General features: G+C 45.8%; 2 protein-coding genes across 8 annotated transcripts in view; one reads left to right on the top strand and one right to left on the bottom strand.

Moving 5' to 3' along the window:
* Positions 1–2,558: 2,558 nt before the first annotated feature.
* Positions 2,559–9,817, bottom strand: DCLRE1B (DNA cross-link repair 1B). The gene is made up of 4 exons (XM_019730387.2): positions 9,254–9,817; positions 8,523–8,688; positions 7,991–8,173; positions 2,559–5,695 (listed from the first exon to the last, which is right to left on the bottom strand). Exons 1-4 carry the CDS (start codon positions 9,440–9,442, stop codon positions 4,617–4,619), a joined length of 1,617 nt encoding a protein of 538 aa, XP_019585946.2. The 5' UTR covers positions 9,443–9,817; the 3' UTR covers positions 2,559–4,616.
* The window catches only part of AP4B1 (adaptor related protein complex 4 subunit beta 1), an 8,928-nt gene continuing 3,803 nt past the window's right edge, over positions 9,786–14,910 (top strand). The window contains exons 1-6 of one of the 7 annotated variants that reach the window (XM_074318593.1): positions 9,787–9,805; positions 10,237–10,426; positions 11,835–12,059; positions 12,516–12,646; positions 12,991–13,138; positions 13,748–14,244. In XM_074318593.1, the coding sequence (XP_074174694.1) occupies positions 10,314–10,426; positions 11,835–12,059; positions 12,516–12,646; positions 12,991–13,138; positions 13,748–14,244 (1,114 nt within the window). In that variant the 5' untranslated portion in view covers positions 9,787–9,805; positions 10,237–10,313. Of the gene's footprint in view, positions 9,806–9,844; positions 10,050–10,236; positions 10,427–11,018; positions 11,113–11,834; positions 12,060–12,515; positions 12,647–12,990; positions 13,139–13,747; positions 14,245–14,910 lie in introns of those variants that run through there. The other 6 variants (XM_074318594.1, XM_019730383.2, XM_019730382.2 and 3 more) reach the window with 6 other exon arrangements.

The raw sequence follows: 14,910 nt of genomic DNA, 5'->3' as shown, positions 1-14,910 counted from the left end.
CTTGGTGAGTTAAATACAAAGGCTCAATTCAAACTGAACTCAACTATGCTCTGTTCTCCCTTATATCTTATACATCTGTCTTTACAAATGCAGATAGTCAAAAATCAGGATGAATGTTATTCTCTATAAAAGTTATTGGTTAAAACTTCATACTAATTTAAATAATTTAAAAAGTAAGTATTCTCTGATAAATGAATTTTTTTTTTTTAACTGAAGAGTCCTAGTCTCTCAGGAGATGCAACCTCTAACCCCAAGGCTTGTGTTGACTCCAAGCAAGTAAACCGTGATTTTTTTTTCCCCTGAGTACATAATTCTAAAACATGTCTTATAGGAAAGTGTTATTCATAAAATATTCCACTTATTTTATTGTAAATAAACTCACTCAGTTTTTTTCTTCTTCCTTTCTTCATTCCGCCCAAATAAGTGCATCTATATAATATCTGTGGGTATGTATATGGTTATGTATACACTTTTCCTTTGTGAAAGCTTTGGTGGAGGAAAACGTGTTTTTGTCCCTGTGGCTGCTTATGCCAAAGAGGTAACTCTGACAGCTTCATATCCAAACACCATGCAAAGCCCTTTCTTCCAAAAACCCAGTCCAGCTCACCAATCTCTCTCCGCTGCAAGAGCGTCCTTACCGGTATTCTTGCATTCATTCTTGCCCCATTCTCCACCTGTTGCTTTAAAATATGCCATGTTTCCCCGAAAATAAGACCTACCTGGACAAACAGCTCTAATGCGTCTTTTGGAGCAAAAATTAATATAAGACCCAGTCTTATTTTACTTTAATATAAGACTGGGTCTTTAATATAATATAATATATAATATAATATAAATGAATACCAGGTCTTGTATTAATTTTTGGTCCAAAAGACACATTAGAGCTGACTGTCCCGCTAGGTCTTATATATACAATATATAATATATACATATATGTGTACAATATGTAATATATATATCTGTATAGCTCATATCACTCCCCTACATTAAAGCTCTCCAATAGATTCCCATTACCCTTAAGATAAAACCCAAACTTCTTTCGGTCCCTTCTGGTTCCACTTCTGCCTCGCTCTCTGAGCGCTTCTCTTCTCCCCTTTGGCCACACGTTCTTCGTGAAGCTTACACCCATCACATGGTCCTTGTGCTGATGCTACGACCTTCAGGTCTGCACGTGACCGGCTCCTTTTCATCACTCAGGTCTCATCTTGAGTGTCAATCCCACAGACACCTTCCTTGACCTGGATCTGAACTTCTCCCCAGCCCCATTAGCCAGTTTTCTTTTCCTGTTAGCACTTAGCACTGTCTGGTATGTATTTATGTATACTGTGTGTCTCTCTCCTTTAGAATGGAAGTTCCCGATGGGCAGGCCATTTTCTGACTTGTTCACTCCTTTATGATTATAAAGGCAAGCAGAATCATTCTGTACCGATGTAGGTAGTTTGTCCTGGGGAAGACACTGGAGGAAGCACCGTGAACCCAAGACAAAATAGCTTGTTGCAGTGGTGGTTAGGAAGAGTGAGAGGTGGGAGGCAGGTAACAGACTGACAGCTACGCACTAGTGGTAGCATCAAATTTATGCACATGGACCCCCGGACAGAATTTCTCCTGCTTAAGAACCACTTCAAGAGGGCAGAGAGAGCTGTCTCCCTGGGTGTGGACTTGAGATAGAGGACCCAGGTCCAAATCCCTTTTCTTAAAACAAGCAGACTCACTTATTTCCAATTTCCTACCACAAAGGGAAGTCTGGGTCAGAAATGAGAGATCATCCCCCAAAGCCAGCCAGGCAGATTTTCTTCTCTAAAGGAACTAAAGTCACTGTCAGTCTCCTTGTGGAAAAATACAGTTTTTCCCACAGATCTTGAAACAACTAATTGATCTCTAGGGAACTTCCTTTCCCCCAGTACCTTCAAGCCTAATGCAAGACCTCCATAGATCTGTGGGGGTTATCTGAAGATTCTAAAAATAAATTGGCTACTTAGATATATGCCATGCAGCATTTTTGTATCAGAGTATTGAGACACCAAACAAATAAGGCAATTGCCAATCTCTATTATAAGCCAAAGTTACTTTAGGATAATAGTATGGAATTTTCCCATTAATAAAACACAGACATGCCACCAATTAAATTTGTCAAAGCCCTTTGCTTCTACTCCCCTACCTTAATTCATATAGATCCCACTTCAAGGAATATGCGTGACACAGCACATGCCAAGAGTGGACAGGTCCCCATGTCGCAAGGAGATAAAGCCAATCTGGGGCCCCTGGTACTGAAGATTGCCTTATCTCTCCCTGCCACCTTTGGGTAGCACAGAAGTGAGACAGCGACAGGTGCCTAGTAGGAAGTCAGGCTAAGCCTTGACCACGTAGCTTAGTAGATATTTGTTAACACACAAGATGATTTTTCATGTTTACATATACCGTTCTAATAGCATCATTTGAACATAATGAGTCTTCAAGTTAATTTAATGCTATCCTATTCTGCAGGAAGGATGGTAAAAAAAATTTTTTTTTGGAGGGCAATTGGGCAGAATTTGCACCAAGAACTTAAAACTGTAATCTCATGTCCAGTAATTTATTCCAAGGAAACAAACCAAAGTGTCACGATACAGGCATAAAGATGTTCATTGTAATGTGTATAGTTGTGCAAAAAGGGCACACAAAATGTTGAATACTGCAATGTTGAGATATACCCGTATGACAGGGCATGTAATATTTAATATACTCTTAAAAATGGCATTTTGAATACTTAATGATACAAGGAAATGCTTAAGATATTAAGAAAGTACACTGCAGGATAGAAAACTGTAAACAGTATTACCCAATTTTGAAAAAAAATATATTTAATACATTTACATGCACCATAAAAGACTAAAACAAGTGATCTACATGGAGGAATTATAACTTATTTTTTCTTCTTTATATTTTTATATGATTTCCGAAGTTTCTTATTTTGTATACAGAATAACTTTTTAAAGAACCAGAGGCTGAGAACCAATTTCTGAAACACCCATCATCTGGGAGGCAGAGCTAGGAATTTTCCCAATTATCTAACTTTCGTGGCAAGCAGGAGGTAGGTATCTGTCTGTTGTACAGAGGCTCTGCTGTGTAAGCGTGGTGTCTCTCCTGGCCCAGGGTGCCCTGGATCGAAGCCCAGGACAGGCCCAGGTTTCCTGCTGCCCCACATGCCTCACCTGCTGCGGCTCCTCATGGGCCCAGGGGAGGTTTACAGTGAAGGTCACTGACAAAACACAGCTGTGTACAGCTTGCCCAAGAGGAAGGCCTTACTTTGCCTTCTTAACTCTTCATATCTTCTTCCAAAAGTAGGAAACTGTTTTTCCTGGACCAGAAACAGAGGCTTCTTCCTTACGAAGCCTCGGGGCTCCATGCTGAAGCAGTTTTTACCCACGTGCCCAGCTCCACGTGCCTGTGCCGTCTCTGAGCCTGTGGGATCTGCTGTCCTGCTTACTGGTTTGGCACTTTGTCAGGCCGTGAGCAGGACAGGGCAGAACTGCATGCCCCCGCCCCTTCCACCAGCTGGCTCCTTGGTCTCTGCCCTGGATACTAAAACAAACAGGCTGTGTGCTCTGGCTCCCTACTCAACCCAAGGGCGGGGGGGCAGCAGCAAATATCCCAGCTATGTGAACAATCAGGAATATCTGGCAGCACATTTGATCTTTTGTAACTTTATTTCAATCAAAGTCAGGGCCTTCTACGGCTGGGAGGCCTGTCCTACCCTAAGCCTGGTTCCAGGTATTGCCTTGGTGAGGGGTGCCCAATCCCCCAGCTGGTTCTGTTCCAGCTCGGTCCCCAGTGACACTAACTGCAAACCCTCCCGGAGGCAGAGAGAGGTGGAATTTTTCTCCCCGGTTCCAAGGCTCTTCATCACTTCCTGTTCTCTCCCAGAGGCAGAAACAGGAAGTCACTTAGATAGGGTCATGGCAAGTCAGTGACATTCTGGATTGGAACGTGCTGCCTGGATCACCACTTTATCCTCCAGCGCCAGCGTTCCTAACTTAAAAAACAGAACTACCTGGGGACTTTTATCTAAGAAAAAGGGAGAAGGGGACATGGAGAATGGCACATGACACACAAAATCACAATGGGGAATAACCTGGATTTCTGTGTGTGTGTGTTTTTTTTGTGTGTTTTTTTTTGAGAGTGCAGCTCATGGTGGCCCATGTGGGGATCGAACCGGCAACCTTAGTGTTATTAACACCACACTCTAACCAACTGAGCTAACCGGCCACTCCTTTATATCTTTTTCTTTTTTTTTTTAACCTGGACCATTTTGATTCAGACTCTATCTTTCTGCAGCCACATAAGAGGAATGCATGTTCAAAAAAGTTGGCGAAATACCATGTTAAACAAATGTAAACAGATTAAGTTACTGAAGGCCTGCTTAGAACCTTAGATGTGCTCATGGTGTGAAGAGGTTATAATTAAGTGTTTCTTAAACACTGTCAAGTATAAACTAAGGATTCCATAGGCATCAGTCGTGCAAAGGAACACACTTTGAGAAGTGTTGCTCCAGGGTGAGCCCATAGGATCCTGTGGAGATAGAAAAGTAAGGCCCTGACCAAACTCTCCCCACCAGCCTTCAGCCACTATCTTCAAAGCTAGATGGATGTTGGATCAAACGAGGTTTGACTCAGCAAGGATTTATGGTATTTTTCCACTTGCTGGTCAAAGCCCCTGGAAGAGAAGCCTGCCTGGAAAAAGTTCGCTGGAGTCAGAAGGTATTTTAGTGCTAAGCCCCTGAACTCAGGAGCCAACAGAGGGGCTGCCTTGCTGCTCTGAGGCAGGGGCGAATCCCAGCCCCTCCAGCTGCTCTGGTTCCCTGACCCTGCGGAGCCATCATTGTCTCCTCTGGGGACCGAGTGGGGCCCTACACCAGTTTCCTGCCCAGTTTCCGGAGAGAGAAATTCCTCATCTGTGGATGTTAAGTGCATTGAAAAGCCCAAGGGGGCAGTCAGTATCTTCTGGGACTCAGGAAAAGGGACTGCCCCATCCCATTCTTTGCTGCAGACTTCTGGGAACAACTGCTTCTTGATCCGCAAAGGATGGTGGGAGGGCTGCTTCTCAAGGTTCCCAGAAAGGTCCTCATTCTCCGCCCTCTCTGAGTCACTGACAGCTTGAGATTGATCAGCATTTTCCTCAAGGGATTCAAACACGACACCGTGGGTTCTTGGCTTCTTTAGCTTCCTTTCTAACAGCAGACAGAGAACGCTTGGTTTTCTAGAGGAGGAGCTCATGTATTGCTGTACAGAGTCTGGAACCAGGGGCACAGAGAGCCTGGGGCTCAGGCTGTCCTCAAAGTAGTTCCTATAGGGCTGCCGACTGACAATGGGCACCACCCGGCAAGGCTTCAGCGCTGCGACAAAGGTACGAAGCTCTGAGTAGGAGGAATGGTCAGAGTAAGGGATGACGTGGATATTGGGGTGGGAGCTGTGGATTTTCCGGCTTGTGGGCAGGACAGCAATGGTCGGGTGGGTCTGGTTCCAGCGCAGCATGGCAGAACGGCAGATGTCCAGGTGGTCCACGGCGTGGATGCGGCCCTCCTTCTCCTCCATGGTGAAAACATCTGCCAGGCCCAACAGCTGCACCAGCTCCAGGCGCCGAGGACTCAGTACCACCCAGGTCCGCAACTCCAGGGCCAGGTGCTCCAACAGTGACTCTTTCCCCAGGCTATAGAGTCCTGAATAATGGTAAAGGGGTTGGGGAAAGTAAGAATAGGAAGAGAATGAAGCGCTCAGGAAATCCTAATACATCAACCAAATAGTTAACAAAAATACACAAAATTAACGGGGCAATCAGTACATCAGGGAGAGGATGGCATTTGAGCTGAGCTATAATATATGGAGAATGGGGTAGGGGGAGGTTAACACAGAATCCATTCATTCATTCAGTTCAACAAAGGAAAGCATCTAGCAAGTGTTAAACAGTGTGAAAACAAAAAGTCTCAGTCCTCAAGGAGCTAATCGACATGGGAACCCAGAAATCACGTGGTTAAGGGCAATGTTAATTAGAGACATTCACACAGCATTATGAGGGCACAGAAACGTAGCTACCCATTGACAGAGGGAAAGTTTCCTGAAAATGACAACTGAGCTAAGTCTTAAAGGATGGGTCCAACTTAACATGGTAGAGAACATTTGGAGAGGTCAGTTTGGTGTTACTAAAGTACAAAGAAGGAACTGATAAGAAATGCCACTAAGAGGGGTCATACAATACAGGGCCTTTATGTACTGCTGAGGAGCGTGGACTTAATTCTGTAAGTTGAAGGGGAACCACTGAAGAGTCTGAAGCAGGAAAACAGCTCATTCAAATCACAGGAATAATATGATCAGGGTGTTAGGGGAAAAAAAATGTGGCAGCAGTGTTATTCAATGGCCTCGAGAAGAAGACACTGAAAGCAGAAATACCAGTTAGAAAACCCAAACAGTACTTATACAGAAAAAAAGTGAGGCCTGAATTTGGGTAATGGTGATGGTAACATATGGGAGATGTTGTTTCACAGTTGTTTTCAGGCCTTTTCTGGAGGTATATTTCAAGTCCATAACCGGATTGTGAACTCCTTTAAACAACTTATATTTCTTTTATAGCTACCTTATTCTTCATCACGGCACAAATGTAGCTGATTTTCTTTTCTCTCTCCCTATTGCGCCCCCTCCCCACCTTTCTTTTAAACCTTTTCTAGGTCCTTTACCACGAGACTGTAAGCCCTCATATTTTATTCATCTTTCTATTCCCATTGCCTATCAGAATACCTGGCACATAGTAGGGGCTTATTATATATTTGCAAAATTAATAAAACCCTACTACAGCACCCTCCTAGCCAGCTGTGCTTCTCTGGGAAAACTCAGCATTGAAAACTCTAAGAATAGTTAGCAGTCCTGAGAGGAGGGGATATTTCTCAATCAATCTGGTAGCCACCCTGGAAGGTGTACAATTTTTTTTCAATGACTTTGTTTAACTCTACTTTGAAACTCCTTCCAGAGTTGGGGCATATACTTTTAAAATATTCATCGTGGCACAAATGTTTTTCCTTTTGTGGCTTTATTATAATTTTGTAAACAATAAAAAAATTTAGAACTAGCTCTATTACATTTTTAAAAACAATAATTGAGTTTCATAAACTATCTTAAAAGGCAATTCCAAAAGAGGAGTCCCCAAAATGTCTTGTTCTATTGTGGAATTACTAGAAGAAGCATACGGTTGGTTTTTCAGTGTATCTAATTTTAAGCACAACATTAACTTGAATATCTATATACTGATAAATTCCATTCACTCATAACAAATATTTATGGAATGCCTCATCAGCCATTAATCTAGGCATTTGGGATATATCCATTAGTAAAACAAAGAGCCCTGCCATTGTTACAGTCTAGCAGGGGGAGACATAATAAAAACTAAATACAATAAATACGTAAATTATGGAATCCATTGTAAGGTGATGAGTGCACTATTGTCCCTCTGTCACTTAAATCAAAGCTCTTTGTCCGAAGAGCAATGGTTGCATTTAGGATCAAGGTCAAAAAGTCTTACAAGTACTTCAGCCCCTGCTGCCATTCCAGCCTCCTCACCCACTGTGTGCCTCTCACACTAGTTGCTGCTTCTTTTCTACAAACACACAAGGCTTCTTCCCACCTCCATCCATGCTCTCAAGGAGTTTATGTTGGGGTGTGTGCGTGCCAGGGGAAGTGGGGAATAAACAACAAGCAATAGCATATTAAAACACAGAGTATGTGTTTTAATATGATGAAGTGCTGAGTGCTATGAAAAAAATTGAACTGATGCAGGGGATCAGAAGTAGGGGCTGTGAGTGTAGGGATAGTAGACAGCTGGCAACTTTAAATAAGATGGTCAGGGTAGATTTCGTGAAGAAGGGGAGAGCTGCACAAAGCCTTAAAAGATGTGAGGACTCCCCATCTCCCCCCAAGCCTAGATGTACTGGCTGTGGGTGAAAGAAACAGGAAAGGAAACTACTCACCAATCTTTACATTATGTTCTGGGTGCTTTCGAATGAGCTCGACAATCTGGCGGGCAGCTTCTTCTTGGGAAGGAAGAACCAGAGCTGGATTGCAATTGGTGTTGTCTAGGTATAAGGTATGGATCTGTTTCCCCCCTCTCAGGGCTGGCTCCTTAAGCATGGATGGTGTATATCGAAAATCACCTGAAAGAATATATGGGGTCTGAGGGTCAGAGACAAAAGTATAAAACACGAGGCTTTCCAACAACAGATGGGCATTTGCTTACTGGCCTGTGGAAAGCTATCTTGGAGTCTGGTACTGAATAAATATGTAGACTACAGCTTCCTTGTGGATATGTCTCCATCTTGCTCCTGTTTTTTTCATTACTCATGACAAGGTGTGGACCCTTAAAGAGTGGGAATTCAGTTAAGGACCCCTGTACTTGCATGGAATGAAGCTAGGAGACCTCTAGACATCTATTATGAGTTAAGGCTGCTCAAGAAAAATAGTGTCTAGGTGGAGAAGGTAGGAGGGACCCCTTCGGAGGCCCACCTGTGTAAAGGATGGTTCCAAAGTATCCTTCAAAGAGAAACATGACAGAGCCAGGGCAGTGGTTGGCATCCATCAGGGTTACGGTCATGGTCTCTCGCCCAATTTCATCTAGAGGCAGGACATGGCTCTCACCAACCTCCAGGGCTCGGATCCACTGCTTAGATACCTGAGGAAATAATTGGTCATCCCAGTGAACACAGATTCCCTTCCCTGATACCTCCCTGGCCCAGAAATTATCCCTTTCCGGAATCAGGGAATGCTGACCATCTAGACAGCGATTCTCAAACTTACCTTATCATAATAATACCTTGGGGCATCTTTTTGAAAAATTCCAACCATATTTCCAGAACCGGCACCAGCTATTATCTACTTAATCGGAAGTGGGGAGAGACGAAGTGCTGGAGAATTTGTATATCTACCCAACACATTAGATGAATTCTTGTGATGCCGCAAGTTTGGGAAACCCTGGCCTAGCTTATGTGAAGAGGTGGAACAAGTTTCCTTAGTTGGACCAGAAGATCTCCCTAACCTACTTACAGCTGTAACGTCCCAGTCTGCCAGTTGGAAGCCACACTTCTATCCTGGGCTAAAGATGCAACTCTGGGTTCAAACTCCCGCACTTGTAACAACCAGTCCTCCTGGTCCACAAGACTCCAAGGCAGTGACAGATCGGCAGTCCCCACCCAGATGCCTAGACCAGCGCTCGGAGGCCGACTCCAGCCCCCCCATACCTGTAGGTGACGATGCAGGAGGAAAGCAGTGATTGGGGAGCAGTAGAGGGGTCGGGCCCAGGTGCTCGTCAGCCCCACGGTGTGGTCCGAGTGCATGTGGGACAGAAAGAACAGCCGTGCGGAGGCAGCCCGGCGCAGGCTCCAAAAGTCCACCGCGATGGGCGTGTGGGGGATCTGGACTCCGTTCATGGTGGCGGGGCTGGAACCACCAATGGGGTCTTCATAGGAAAAGAGCGCCTGCGTGAGCCTCCTCCAACGGCCCTGAAAAAAGTCAGGCTGTGGCAAGAACAGGGCTAGAGAACCTAAGGGAAAGCCAGCCCCAAAGAGGAGTAAGTCACTACAAAAAAGAAGGACGGGATCATGCTTAGTGGAGTCCGGGCGTGGAACCGCGCGCCGCGGAAGTCGCGCAGCGGAGCGCCATGCCTAACCGCGCGCGGGAGCCGGTGCCCTCCACTCAAAGCGCGCGCGGCCGGGCGGAGACAGGCCGAAGTAGCCGATTTCCGATCGTCCGCGGCAGCTCCACTAGAGGGAGCTACGCGGCTGCGCCCGGAGGTGAGAGGTTGGGGGAAGGGCACCGTGAGGTCGGGGCCCAGGCTCCGCTCGGCGCTCTCCGGGAGAGGGTGAGTGGCAGCAGCTCTGCGCGGTCTCTCGAAGAGGAGGCGGGACTTCCGCAGACGGCGTCCTTTGGCTTATCGGTGACGGCAACCGCGTGGAGGCACCCCAAAGGCTGGAACTGAGAGGGAGGGGTCTGCGGGCCGTCGGCTGCCGGGCTGGGAATTGAGCGGGGGCCCCAAAGGTAGCGGGAGAGACCTGTGGGTGGAGCGAACCGGCCGGCAGGTCCCGGAAGGAACCGGAGGGCCTAGGGTGGGGCCCGCGGGCGGCGGAGGGAGCCGAAGCTTGAGCGTGCCAGTCCCTGGGGAAGCCACGGCTGGGGCGAGGCCACGGCTTTCGTGTCTTCTCTGACTGACATTTCCTTTACCCAGGTTCTTACATCGGGGCTGGCAGGAGCCCACGACTTACCGAGGGGGCTGTGGGAATTGCCCCGGGGCTGTCGGAGAAGATGCCATACCTGGGCTCCGAGGACGTGGTCAAGGAGCTGAAGAAGGCTCTGTGTAACCCTCACATTCAGGCCGATAGGCTGCGCTACCGGAATGTCATCCAGCGAGTGATTAGGTATCAGCCGACGCCCTCACTGCCCCACTGCGGTCCCATCGGGGCTGTCTCACCTCACGTGTGAAAATGAACTTGCACACATGCCAGTGCTATCGTTGGGTCTTCCTGCTTCCCTGCAGTGCCGTCTCAGCCTCCCTTGTGAGACTGATTTTTGTGCTTCGTGTATCCATCTGGGTGGTTTCATCCCTATTTAACTTACACTGCTGACTCTCAGGCCGATAATAAATATATCTAGTACACACCTCCTTTTTTATCTTCAGACCCGCATAGCCTACTGCCTGTTGGGCATGTCCACCTGGATATTTTTCCAGAGACATGCAAAATAGCACCTACATCCTTCCCCGTCCCCAAACCTGCTCTTCCACTTATGTTTGTGTTGATGAATGTCACCACCTAGCTGACCAAGCGTGGGAGTCAATCTTGATGACACCTGATCTTCACTTCTCAAGTCAGATGCTATGGATTTATAGTTCTAAATACCCACCCCCGCACCCCTTTTTGGGCACTGCTGCTGTTCTGGTTTCATTACCAAGGCAATGGCAGTAGCATACTAGTAGGTCACATTGCCTCCTCATTTCAGTCAATGATTTTTCCAGGGTATAAATCTAAACATAACATGTCTGGCCTCCTGTGGATCACAAGCTTCGTTGTGCACCAAAGTCCTTTGGGGTGCTTTTTAAAAAAATGTAAGTTTTTCATCCAATCCAGTAATTCTGATTGCAGTATGGCGGGATGGAACCCAGGGATCTGCATTTTAAACAAATATCCCATCTGATTCCTATAGGAGACCATAGTTTGAGGAACAGTGATCTATATATAGAATAAAGTCCAAACTTATCGTAGCACCCAAGGGACACTGGGCTAACTCAGCTGCCTGCACTTTCCAAAGAATGTACCATTCTTGCTCACGTCTACGCACCTCACAGCATGTATCTATCACACCTGCCTGGTGAGCTCCTGCTCATTCAGCTAAAGTATTACTTCCTCTGTAGAAACATTTTATGACTTCCTGGCAGTCGTAGACCTCTGGATCTTCACTCACTGCCTCTGTGACTTCTGTCATAATACTTACCTAGTGTACTGTAATTCGTGGTGTTCTTTTCTGGCTCCTTAGTAGACACTGAGTTCCTAGAGATCTGAGACCGTGCCTTTTTCAAGATTATGTGTAAAAGCTGAATTTCACTGAAATATACTAGAAATTAATAAGTGTTCATTGAATAAATAGAAGAACGTTTATTGCAGGCCTTTGGTGTTTTGTGTGATACAGTAGACAAGGTAAACCTGGTTGCTTCCCTCTCAGAGATCACAATTGAGTTGGATAACCAGGACGTGAATAAAATAAAACGCCCTCCGTTGTAGGTTGGGAATGAGGTATTTTACTTTTTGCTGCTTTCTGTGTTGGTCTCAGGCACATGACTCAGGGCTTGGACGTGTCTGGTGTTTTCATGGAAATGGTGAAGGCGAGTGCCACTGTAGATATCGTTCAGAAGAAGTTGGTTTATCTGTACATGTGCACGTATGCTCCCCTGAAACCAGATCTGGCTCTCCTGGCCATCAATACACTCTGCAAAGACTGTTCGGACCCCAACCCGATGGTGCGAGGGCTGGCACTACGGAGTATGTGTAGCCTCAGGTGAGCATCCTTTTCCTGCCTGTTTCTTAGTGGCTGATGAATTCTGGAGGTCACGGGGCAGGTTTTCAGTGATGACAATCTGTGTTAGCTCCATACTGGGGGAAACACTGTGATACCTGAACTCAAGTTTTCAGCCATTGCTTTGGCTTAAAAAGCTGTATCATATGGTTTCATTAAAGGGGGTTTCCATTCTCACTCTAGGTGAAATAGTTTTTGGTTTCGGTTGAAGATTTCTAAGCAATTTATGTATGTTTTTTTCTTGCTGCTGATGTAGCATTATTCCAAATGAAAAGTCAAATACGGCTTTTTAAGTTTGGCAGCGGCTTTCTCCAATTCTTCATGATCTTATAGATGCACATTCAAAAATCTCCTAAATCCTCTGTTAAGTGCACAGGGGCTGAATTGTGTCAAAACTAGTATTTCAGGATCTGGCTGACTCTCGGATGTGTTGCTTAGGATGCCGGGTGTGCAGGAATATATCCAACAGCCTGTTCTCAATGGTCTGCGGGATAAGGCTTCATACGTCAGGAGGGTGGCAGTCCTTGGTTGTGCCAAGATGCATAATCTTCACGGAGAATCTGAAGTGGGTAAGTTTCAGTGTAATCCATCCTGATCAATACTTAGTTGGCCTTGCACATTTGTAAAATATTACATAGCCTTGGTAGAAAATAATAATGTAGCCCTATTTCTGTGCATGTCTCTTTAAGGAGGGTGCAGGGCTTGGTATTTTCTGAGATTAGAGAACTCCTTTGGGGCCCAGGTGAGATCCTTTGCCTTAGCTACTTAGAACATGCCTTGACTTGGTTATAGGCCTTTGTGATTTCTGTAGCATAGAACTTCAGCTTTGTCTGCTTGGAGCCATTACTCTGGCTCTATTCCTGTGACCCTGAGGCTTTCCTTCTGAATCTGAGGTCTTTGTTCTCTTTTATAGATGGTGCCCTGGTAAATGAATTATATAGTTTGCTGCGTGACCAGGACCCCATCGTTGTGGTAAACTGCCTGAGGTCTCTAGAGGAAATTCTGAAACAGGAAGGCGGCGTTGTCATCAATAAACCTATCGCCCACCATCTCTTAAATCGGTTTGGATGCCTCACCTTGGTGCTCTTTTTATTATGATGAGATCTCGATCCTAGTGGAATTTTGTTGATGTGTTGAGTTAAAGAGAGGTCTCGAACAACTGTAGAGTAGGAAAGTGAACCATAGCTCTTAACTCCCTCAAATTTGGTTGAGAGAATTTCTTTCATTAGGTTGGTACAAAACACATTGTGGTTTAAAAGTTTAAAAATAGTCGCAAAAACCACAATCACTTTTGCACCAACGTAATATTTGCCTTCGTTTCTTTTGGTGAGATAGAGAAATGGAGGCAACATCCTGTGAGGATAGGTTCTGTTCTCATCTGCAGTCAACATGTTCCCCCAAACTAAGCCACTTACTGCTCTTAAAACGTAGACAGTCTGGATCTAGGGTATAGGGCTCATGTCTTTGGCTTTAGTTGCGTGTGCATTTGTACTGTAAACTCATCTTGGAATTAATAGCCTACTTTGTGGGAACTTTAAATAGCATGTAAAAAGAATAATTCGATTATGGCACAGCCAGTTTTCAAGGATTCTCCCTTATTATGAAGAACAGATGACTGGCAGGTCCCAATGTTGTTGCTAAAACAGCACTTTTTTCTTTCTTGGGGCCAGCATGTCAAAACTGGACCAGTGGGGCCAGGCTGAAGTGTTGAGCTTCCTGCTGCGCTACCAGCCGCGCAGCGAGGAGGAGCTGTTTGACATCCTCAACCTGCTGGACAGCTGTCTCAAGAGCAGTAGCCCAGGGGTGGTGATGGGAGCCACCAAACTCTTTCTGATCTTGGCCAGACAGTTTCCCCACGTTCAAACCGATGTGCTCGTGCGTGTCAAGGGCCCTCTGCTGGCCGCCTGTTCTTCAGAGAGCCGGGAGCTCTGTTTCGCTGCCCTGTGCCACGTGCGGCAGATCCTGCGCAGTTTGCCCGGCCACTTCAGCAGCCACTACAAGAAGTTCTTTTGCTCCTACTCGGAGCCGCACTACATCAAGCTGCAGAAGGTGGAGGTGCTGTGTGAGCTGGTGAACGACGAGAACGTGCAGCAGGTGCTCGAGGAGCTCCGAGGGTACTGCACCGATGTGTCCGCCGACTTGGCGCAGGCGGCAGTCTTTGCCATAGGTGGGTGTCTGCTGCGTTTCCGTTTTGAGAGCCTAGACCACCCAGCGAGAAAGCCGTGGGACCGCAGAGAGCAAAAGGGAAGGAATCTGGCTCTAGAGACAAAGGACCATGCGCCAGAGAATTGGGGCAGTGGCTACAAGCAAGGGAGGGAGGAAAGTTTTTTAATTAATTAATTTATTTTTGGTCAACCCTGCTGTTGCCATATCTTCCAGGATGGAGACTCCGGGTAACTCAAACTGTAATACTTAACAATTTACACAGTTTCTATTGCCTTTTGCTGTGTACTCTCCAAAATGCTCTCACATTCGTCCTCTTACCACTGTCTTGTGAGACTATCAGGAAAAGTAGACCAGTGTTATTAGCTTCATTTTAAAGATAAAGAAACTCAGGCACAAAAAGTTTATTAAATGTCCAGAAGGTCGTATAGTTACCGAACTGGGACTGGAACCCAGATTTCCTGACTCAAAGTCCAGTGTCAGTTCACCAACCATTTATTGAGCTTCTGCTATGGGCTATGTATTGTGCTGAGTACAGAGAACACAGAATAAATCCTAAATCTTAACAGACTTTCATACTACTCTGCCTGGAATTTAAAAGGTTAGAGTGACTGACAAAATGAAAGCAGCTAGTGAGCTAAGTTTGGGAGAACTTCAAGTGGAGGAAGAG

Source organism: Rhinolophus sinicus, linkage group LG14, assembly GCF_036562045.2.
Source record: "Rhinolophus sinicus isolate RSC01 linkage group LG14, ASM3656204v1, whole genome shotgun sequence".
Classification (NCBI taxonomy): Eukaryota; Metazoa; Chordata; class Mammalia; order Chiroptera; family Rhinolophidae; genus Rhinolophus; species Rhinolophus sinicus.
Note: the sequence above shows the minus strand (reverse complement) of the source record. Positions and strands in the feature narration are given on the sequence as shown.

Coding starts and splice junctions, on each gene's coding strand:
- DCLRE1B (XM_019730387.2), bottom strand. CDS start 9,442: ATGAACGGAGTCCAGATCCCCCACACGCCCATCGCGGTGGACTTTTGG. Junction 8,174..8,522: donor TGGAACCATCCTTTACACAG/GTGGGCCTCCGA, acceptor ATATTCTTTCAG/GTGATTTTCGATATACACCA. Junction 5,696..7,990: donor AGAACATAATGTAAAGATTG/GTGAGTAGTTTC, acceptor ACCATTATTCAG/GACTCTATAGCCTGGGGAAA.